General features: G+C 31.5%; 1 protein-coding gene across 1 annotated transcript; it reads left to right on the top strand.

Moving 5' to 3' along the window:
• The first annotated feature begins 5,545 nt into the window (after positions 1–5,545).
• LOC133196573 (uncharacterized) lies at positions 5,546–8,102 on the top strand. Its single transcript, XM_061332441.1, has 3 exons — positions 5,546–5,626; positions 7,572–7,849; positions 7,993–8,102. Exons 1-2 carry the CDS (start codon positions 5,563–5,565, stop codon positions 7,847–7,849), a joined length of 342 nt encoding a protein of 113 aa, XP_061188425.1. The 5' UTR covers positions 5,546–5,562; the 3' UTR covers positions 7,993–8,102.
• Positions 8,103–9,972: the final 1,870 nt, after the last annotated feature.

The raw sequence follows: 9,972 nt of genomic DNA, 5'->3' as shown, positions 1-9,972 counted from the left end.
GACGTTTTTAGAGATTCGTGTTTGCTCTGCTCCAGATTTGTATTTTTCTATGGACTTTGAGTTTGATTACTATTCGTTATCTCCATATTTGATTCATTATTGTGTATGTAAAAACAAAATACTATGAGATTATTTAGTTTTCTAACAAAAACTGAATATGAATTTTACACATTCATAAAAAGGATTCCTTGTTTATCCAAGTATACTGAAATAAAAATAAAATAAAGATTCTTTGTACTAAATACCTTTTCAACCAAAATAAAATGGCTCGTTCTGTATACAATTTTGTTAATTTGCAATACATGTATTGATATCTTTAGATTCACATGCTCACACAGACACAAAACACAGTAGAAAGTGGTTTCTCAGAACTTATAGTTTACCTTTAAATTATAATTACCTATAATTTAAAGACAACAGGAATATAAAGCTTCCCCTGTTATATTTGCAACAATATCATCATAACGACAATAAAATTTACGAAATGTTAACTTCAAACGAGGAAGATGAAATCCCTGTAACATCAATTTATTTGTCAGTAGCCTGTCTCGATTTCAAATTTGACCGTTCTCAGAGCATGTTTTTTAGTATTGAAAACACTTAAACATAAACACCATAGACAGGTAATAGCGGAAATTAACTACATAGATAAGGAAAGTTGACGATGAAAAGCTGAAGTCATTTCGTTTGTCATACAGTTTAGTTGTTATTCAGCCGTTACCGGCTTAAGTCAGTAAAACACCCAAATATGAAACAGACGGAACAGACATTGTGGTATCTTTTAGTTGGAGTTCTCTGAGATATATCGAGACGAAATATGAATGGACGAAACTATTGTTAATTGATAAACGTCGTCGATATATCTGAATGTCCAGTTTAGGACCACAACAAGTGTTTTTTTTCTTCTCGTGAAGACGTTTTTGAACAAATCCTGCTTCATTTGAATATAAAAACAGTTCGGCTAATAAAGAAGAACAATAAGTTATTTAAATAATATATATGATGAATAGTATTCAATAAAACATATCTTTTAAGTTTTTATTTGTATAAAATGTGAAGATATTGAACAGTGAGGTTTCTCAAAAATTAATTTAATGTAAAAAGTCGAGATAGCTACAGTGATCAATCTCATGAATACAGTAACCAAAACTAATCGTAAACAGGACTACAACACGGACCCCTGGAAACACCAGAGGTGGGATCAGGTGCCTAGAGGAGCAAACGTCCTCTGTCGACCGGTCACAGCCGCCGTGAGCCCTAAGTATTGATCAGGTCGACGGAGAATTCCGTAGACAATTTAGTGAGAAAAATATGTTGACTTTAAATGAAATTGTTGATATCTTTGTATCATCAACTTGTTTTTCAATTGCTTACCTCGTTTTGAATATTGTTCGTAAGTATCGAATTCGAACCAAATGGGTGACAAAAACTCTATATGCAAGTGTTAATGGTATATTGCTACATATAAAGGGAAGTTGGCGAGAGAAAAGTTTAAGTCATCCCATTCATCATAATGTTTGATTCTTGCTATCAATGTTTTTTTTCTCTGGTAAAACATCCAAATATGAAACAGATGTGTCAAGCTCTATGGTGAGTGATGATACATCTGTTGCCAATGCAAGAATAGGTTAAGTCCCTACTCTGACATAACTATTTAAGAAAACTGCACGGGAATGGCTTGAAGTTCTTTATAATGAAGTTTTGATCATGTTTTTTAAATGAAAGGTCAGTTAGGTTTTGTGCAATAATTGTCAGTTTATGATCTGCCGTAATGCGTTCCTGAACTTAACATCGTGTAAAACAACGTCAGGCACTGTCAAACGCAAAGAAGGAAGGCATGAGTGCTCTAATAGGCTATATTTAGCGTGAAAGAATGGTGTGCACTGTGCATGTTAATATCATATTTTTACATTTAGTATTGTTTTATAAACAATATTTTACAGATTAAAAATAAAGTCTTAGTTGCACATTATACGTTTGTCTGCTTGTCTGTAATTTTAATGGTTGCAATTCCTTGTCTGTGATTCTAATGCTTTCAATTCACTTTACACCGCCGAAATATGGCTGGAATATTGCCGACTTGGCGTTGAACAATAAAAATAAAAATCAATCAATATTTTTTTATCATCACTTTCTATACCTCAGTCTTTTGTAAAAGAAATATGTTTAAATGAAGGGGATAAGTTAGTCTTATTTTGAAAATGAATTTAATCTTTGAAAATCTTCTCTATTCCTCTGGTAAATGTTGTTAGCTAACAGTGTACATATTTATGATGAAGCAATGACCGAACTCTCGTCCATAATTGTTAAATTCATAACTCTTATTCAATGTTAATGTCGGGAAGCTGGAATTTGAAAAGTGAGTCATATACTAGTATTGAAATTCATTCTTTATAACTATCAAAAAAGAGGAAAAACAATATGCAAGTTTTAATTTGGAATGACGTTCAGCCCCCATGGTGATGCTCAGCCCCCATTGTGATGCTACATTAATCATGTGATGGAAATGAGCGTCTATATCTTTATAATGTCTCTTTTACATCTTGAAGCTTTGCAGATAATCTAGCCACATGAAAATAATATGAAATCAGCTCTCAGCCAAGGTTGTGAAATTCATAATCCCTGGAGTCTGTTGTCGAATTTAATATAAAACAAAGGTCGAACAATTGGTATGAAATATGTTAGTAAAAATACGACCAAATGATAGGTTTTATTTGCTAACAATGTCATTATAACGACCATGCTGACTTTAAACAAGTTTGTTGAAATCCTTGTAACATCAACTTATTTATCTAGCCTGTCTCGGTTTAAAAAAAATGGTCAGTAAAACATCCAAATATGAAACAGATGTGCCAGATATCCAGTAGACAAACATTTCATATGGTTATTATAAGAAAAAGATTCTCTTTTTAAAAATTGTTAAATTCAGGAGAACTTAAAATACAAGAACATTGAATCTAGGAATTTTTTTCATAAAATATATAATGTAGTGTTAAAAAAAGAAGATGATAGTCATTCCCAAGTTACAGAGTTATTTTTCAGAGGTTCTTGTTTGTTTGTTTGTTTGTTTGTTTTTTTTTTTTTTTTTTTTTTTTTTTTTTGTTTGTTTGTTTTTTTTTTTTTTTTTTTTTTTTTGTTTGTTTGTTTGTTTGTTTTTTTTGTTTGTTTGTTTGTTTTTCATCTGAAAAATTTACGCACGAAAATTTCTAATTTCGAGTCAGATACACATACGTTAATGAAATAAGAATATAAAAAATCTTGTTTTGCAAAATATTTTATCTATACAATGACCTTGTTTAAGTCATTAAATCGAATGCAAACTAACGTCATTCATACAATCTGTTAGGTCAATATTTTCAAACTGAATTGTTTACAGAATTTTTCCGTTATGATAAGTAATATAAGGCGGGATGCTCACATCTCCACGACGCCTGATCCCACCTGTTCCAGAGGTCCGTGTTGGCTCTGTTTATACATTAATTTGTATTGTTTAAAAGGATTTTTGAGAATGATCGCTTTTCGTTATCTCTTTCAATTTTATTGATTAAACTGAAAAAGATATGTCTCGTCTCCTTTTGATAAATGAAAGCAACAGAATGTTTCATTGATGTTTATGATAAAAAAAAATACTTTGAATAATACATATAATAAATCATTCTTATTGTTTAAATGAATAATAATGTATTCAGTGGTATGGAGATATTTGCACTAATTAAGTACTTGATTTTGTGTATAATTTTTGTCCATGTTTTGTGCACTTAAAGTCAGAAGTTGATCTGTCGTAATGCACTTTTTAAGCGGACGCCGTGTAAAACACCATCGGACACTGTCAAAAACGAAATGGAGGTGTGAGTGACAAAGGCTGTACTTCCGAGTTGTCTGTAATTATCTCTAGCAGAATAAATGGAGTTTTAATCTAAATTAAAAGGGGCTAAAACTATATGAAATTTTGCAAGATAATTTAATTACTACAGGCTTTATCGTTTATATAAATATTTTGAAAGATGAAGTTAACAAACGGATCATGGGAGTTTTTTTAACATTTTTTCTTAGTTTCACAAATGGCTGCAGGGTATCGTTGTACACCCTCAATCATTCTTTATACTAATTTCCAACTGTGCTATATTTCGTAGGAGTACTTGGGTAAAAGAAATTGACATATGTATAAAGATTGATTGTATGTTGTTTAACGTCCCATTCGAAAAAATTTTCACTCAAATAAAGGCGTCACCGTATACTGGTGAATGGCTTCAAATTAAGACTTATACTCGGGACTCAGGGCCATTGAGCAGTGAGGGTTCTTTTTCGTGCCAACGCTTGCCGTGACACGGAACCTCTGTTTTTAAGGTCTTATCCGAAAGACCCGTGACTTTCACTTCTAGTTCTGGGCGCTTGGCGAAGGAACAGTCACTACTTATGTTTACGTCTTAGGTTTGACGCAGCGCGGCGCACGACAATCGAACCCGGGCCTCCCGATCACGAAGCGAGCGCCCTACCACTAGGCTACCGTGGCCCATATGTATAAAGAAAGGACTGATTTATCTTCCCAGGATTGATCATAAGAGTAAGGGTACTACTGTATAAGAGATGTCCTTTTAAAGACCAGGCTTGAAGCGATGGAACAGAAAAATAGACATATTTCAAATTTCCATATATGGACATATTTCAAAAGTTTCAAAGCGCAGTCTAGATTCTTTTTGAAACATATAGAAATAAGTGCGAGATCAAGTTTTATAAGTACAGATATATACACATCCTATACTACATATCCGAGGTTGCTTAAATCATAGCTTATTGTTAAAAATGTCTCGTATTTTTCATTAAATTAAAACGAAATTCGTAAATATCTATACTTTGGAAAAATACATCTTAATTATGGGTATGTACATGCAATCCTGCTCAGGCTAAGTACCCTGTGGTATGGAAGAGACAAGAATGGGTCTAGATGAAACAAAAGAGATTCTAAATTGTAACATTCAAATCCGAGGCCTTATTTTTAAGAAAACTGAAATGTATAAAGAAAATTTTTCCTTTATTTCCTTTATAATACATGTAAATGATTTGAGCCAACGTATTTTCAGAAATAAATATGATTATAACTATGCATTATTTGAAAACTGTTCTGTTGAAACAATACATAAATTTCCAAAGTAAAAATGATGTACTAATTTAGATTGTATCAAGAAAGAGAAAAAAATCTGTGTGACCAGTATAATACCTTACACTAAAAGACAAAAAAGTTTGTTAAATTCAGATGATAATCGATTTTGTAATTATGTAAATATTTGCTGTTAATTGAGAACAATTCAAAATTCAATTTTGAATAATAAGTTCTCGAAAAGTTTATTAATTACGTTTTCTAAAATCAAAAGTAAAGGAAATTGCATGCATTCACATGTTTATTTTTTTTTTAAAAGTATATAATTTGAATAAAATGTTAAAATGTACTAAAGGTACATTAAGTAAAATTCATTACAATTTGCATTCCAACAAACAGTATAAATATCCCCAAACTAAGGTGTTTAAAGCACAGTTGTTCTTGACTTCAACGTATCAACAGCCATGATCCGAGCTCTTCTTCTCCTGGGGGTCTGTGTCTCCACAATCTACTGTAGCGGATATCGACGTAAGTCTCTCTCTCTCTCTCATTAAAACGATACTGATAGAATTACATGTTCAGTTCTTCGAATTATTGGGAATCACTTATCAAACATTACTATACTTTAACTGGTACTTTCGAAAATAAAATTTCCCGTCCTTTTATGTTTCTTTTTTTTTTCTCTTTTTTTTTTTCTTTTTCTTTTTTACAAACAACATTACAGTAACTGTATAAACTTTTAATCTAGTCTAAAATAGTTTATTTTTATTCAGATTGAAATTGTACCGAAGCCCGTTGAGGCCAGTTCAGAGAAAGAAATATTTTATTGCGTTTAAAAGCAAAAACTATTGCGTTTAAACGCAAAAGATTGCGTTTAATCGCAATGTATATTGCGTTTAAACGCAAAACACTTTGCGTTTAATCGCAAAAGATTGCGATTAAAAGCAATCTTTTGCGTTTAAACGCAATAACTTTGCGATTAAACGCAATAGTTTTTGCGTTTAAACGCAATAATATTTTTGCGATCAAACGCAACAATTTTGCGATTAAACGCAATAGTTTTTGCGTTTAAACGCAATAATATTGCGATTAAACGCAATACTTTTGCGATTAAACGCAATACTTGTGCGATTAAGCGCAATAATTTTTGCCTTTAAACGCAATACTTTTGCCTTTAAACGCAATAATCTTTGCGTTCAAAGGCAATAATCTTTGTGTTTAAAGGCAGTCATTTGTATCAAACCTTGCAGAGTACAATGGACCCACGCATTCTTATATCTTTTATTCCTTTCTTCTTCTTTTTTTTACTTATTAGAAAATTGTGCATTGTCTAGCTTTATAGAATCGGTTTCTCCGAACAAACACTCTCTGAAAGGATAAATCACTAATAAGAATTTAAAGAGGAGAAAAAAATGTCGGGTTGTAAAAACAAAGGCAACCTAAGAACGAAACATGTCTTAAGCTTATTATTCTCTACATTCTTAATGAAGTTTTGGTCAGTTGCTCTGTTAAAAAAAAACTGTCACCTACGTTGCGGTCACAAGTTTAATCCATGTATAAAGGGATTTTAGGAAAGGACTGAGGAAATGTTGGAATTACGTACAACATAATGAAGTATTTAGATTTAAATGTACATTCATAACCCCTCCTATGGTTGCATACAGTAAACACAAGAATATATGTGATAAATTTATATGAGATCAAAATCAAAATCAAATGAAAAAAGATTGATCGATGTGTACTACATATACCAAATTGACAAGTGCTATTAATACATGTACCACTGAAACATTCTCTATAAGTTGTGATATACGTAAGCAATTGATCAGAGACTTCATTAAGAGTGTTGGGGTCTAATACATTTAAGACATTCAGGTTGTTAGGATGCCATTGTTTTACTACAATTTTCAAAAACTGGAAAATTTTGCAAAAAGACACAGAACAAATCGGATCTTCTTAAAGGTCGGATCCTAGTACATGTAATTATAAGCTTTGACTAAATCCTCATAAGTAAGGATTATTGCGTTTAATCGCAAAAGCATTGCGTTTAATCGCAAAAGCATTGCGTTTAATCGCAAAAATTATTGCGTTTAAACGCAAAAATATTATTGCGTTTAAACGTAAAAAAAGTATTGCTTTAATCGCAAAAGTATTGCGTTTAAACGCAAAAGATTGCATTTAATCGCAATCTTTTGCATTTAAACACAATGATTATTGCAATTAAACGCAATCTTTTGCGTTTAAACGCAATAATTATTGCCTTTAAACGCAATAAAAAATATTTCTTTCTCTGAACTGGCCTCAACAGGCTTCCGTACTTCATAGCCTTTCCAAGTAATTTCTTATTCATCGTAGATTGTTCTAAATTTTAATTTGGAACCAAATTTCTTTTCAAAGTTTTCCAACATTCAGGCGTTTTTTATTCAAGAAAGCCTTACACAATTGATTTGTATAATTATATCTACTTTGACAGCGGGATACAGAGGTGGAAAAATCGGAGGTGGAGGAATAGGGGGAGGAATCGGAGGAGGAATTGGTGGAATCATTGGAGGTAGAGGAATTCCTAGTGGTCACATCGGCGGCAGAAGTCAGTGGAGCCACCAGTCCTCCTGGCAGTCCGGTAGTCATGGCGGTATTAGTGGTGGTCATGCTGGTGGCATTATTCCAGGAGGTTCCGGAGGAATAATCAGAGGTGGCCATGGGGGTAGTGGATGTGGACCTAACGGATGTAAAAACTACGGACGTAAATAGGTTAGTAGTTATAATATAGAAATGGCGGTTTCCATGGTAGAAATTGTCAACATCTGTTTATATGTAAAGATTGGATTTATATTTATATCGTGACTTGTTTCATATATTTTATTTTTAAGGCAATATGTTTTCTTTATTTTCAGATCGCTCTCAGGGAAACCTCTTATTTACTTATTTATTTGAATTTGATGCCAGTATTATCTACGTAGTAAATTGTTTTCTGTTAACTTCTCAATAAAGTATATAAAAAGTCCTTGCGTTTTTTTTTGTGGGAAAGAAAAACCAAAAAGAAGTCAATTTTAAATATGTTTGTGATAATTCATTCCGATATTATTGAAGAGTTTTTCAATGAGTGGAATTGATCATTTGGATCCATTGATGCAATCAATCAAATGTATTATATATATATATATATATATATATATATATATATATATATATATATATATATATATATATATATATATATATATATATATATATATATATATATATATATATATATATATATATAAAGCACTAAAATGACCAACGACACGAACAATAAAAATTGTCAAATTTTCAATTTTCGGGACGACCTGTCCCTTCCTCAGGACAAAGAAAAAATTTAAGAAGTCATAAAACAAAGGAAACAGAGAAACAAAAACAAATAGCACTACTACTAAACTACCAAATACTAGAGTACACCCGATAGACCGGACGCAATTCATAGCGCTCCGGATTTCTTTCTTCACAACTGTTTATAAACTTCAAATTAAACATGTAACACTGTAAATATTTAGTGTTTGGTAGTTTAGTAGTAAAAAAATATCTTCCTGTATTCGTAAGATGAAGTGCCTACCAGTTAATTTCAACTTCTTTTCCCATCTTTACGTGAACCACTTCACTTTTTTACTTTACTTGCTTCCTATACTTAGGAGTAATGTTTCCTATTTAACAGCTCATTAAATATCAGGATACATGTCTTCAAAAACCCGGATATGATTTATTTTCTCAGCATTTGAATAACTATAGTACGTAGAATGTTCACCTTGGAAGTACAAAAAAGATCAATTTTACTTCTTTTTTTTTTTTAAAACATACTCTATCCTTGCCTCATGTAAAAATGAAAAAAAATTTACTCTATCAAATGGATAAGAATGAATAGATTTTAAAGTATATAATGCAGACACGAATTTAAGAGGGTGGCAGAACACATGTACATGCGCCCCACCCCTTCCCCTGAGAGAGCGATAAAGAGGATGTTATCCCATTAAAACGTTGAAGATAAAATAAATTCATCGAAAATGAATTCCTTATCTTCAATAATCAGTGCTAGGTGACGGATTTGTTTTTGTAAATTAAGCTCTCAGTTTTTCAGTATTTAATGATTGAAGATTTGTCAAATATTTATTTATCTGCTTGAGACTTTTTCCGATAAGGGTTTTTTTTTTTATTTTGTAGAAGATAAACACATTGTAAATAGGTTTTGCAAGCTTTCAGAGTATATCGTCAAAGACTGCTTTGAATTAAAAATAAATGAAGACAAAAAATTACCACCCCTCCACACCACCACCACCACCATTGTGAAAACCTTGTTTACCCCTCAATATAGATAAATACCGTCAAAAGAATTCACCTACATTACTATTTGCATTTTTTTTTTAAAAGGAAGAAAGCAAAAGGGAAGGAAATTACATGTCAATTATATTAGGTTATATATGTTGTCAATATAATTAAAGAAAAGGTGGTCATAGTATGGAATGGGCAGTCCTAAGACGGGACGATAACCATTCTCAAGCGGACCACACAGAGAGATACATGTTCTTGTTTATATAAATGCTAATAAATTATTATTAGCTTTATCAATTGCGCTATTTATATTTCAATTTCTACTGAATATTTAGAGAATATATCAGTAAATATTTTCCATAAATCAAATTATTTCTGTATTAAATTCATTCTTGTTTAAATAAGAAGTGTTTTTTTACTGCTGAGAATTAAGTCATTTATCCACGAGAAAGATCACTTAAAAGAGAAGGGAGATCATCATTACATGTATGTATATGGTCATAATATGTTCAAAATAATTTTACAATATGATCTGACATGAATAAGCTTTAAATATAGAACCTATTATCTCT

This window comes from Saccostrea echinata, unplaced genomic scaffold (assembly GCF_033153115.1).
Source record: "Saccostrea echinata isolate AGI-Se365-2 ecotype Australia unplaced genomic scaffold, CSIRO_AGI_Sech_v1 ptg000030l, whole genome shotgun sequence".
Classification (NCBI taxonomy): domain Eukaryota; kingdom Metazoa; phylum Mollusca; class Bivalvia; order Ostreida; family Ostreidae; genus Saccostrea; species Saccostrea echinata.
This window is presented reverse-complemented; position numbering and strand designations above follow the sequence as displayed.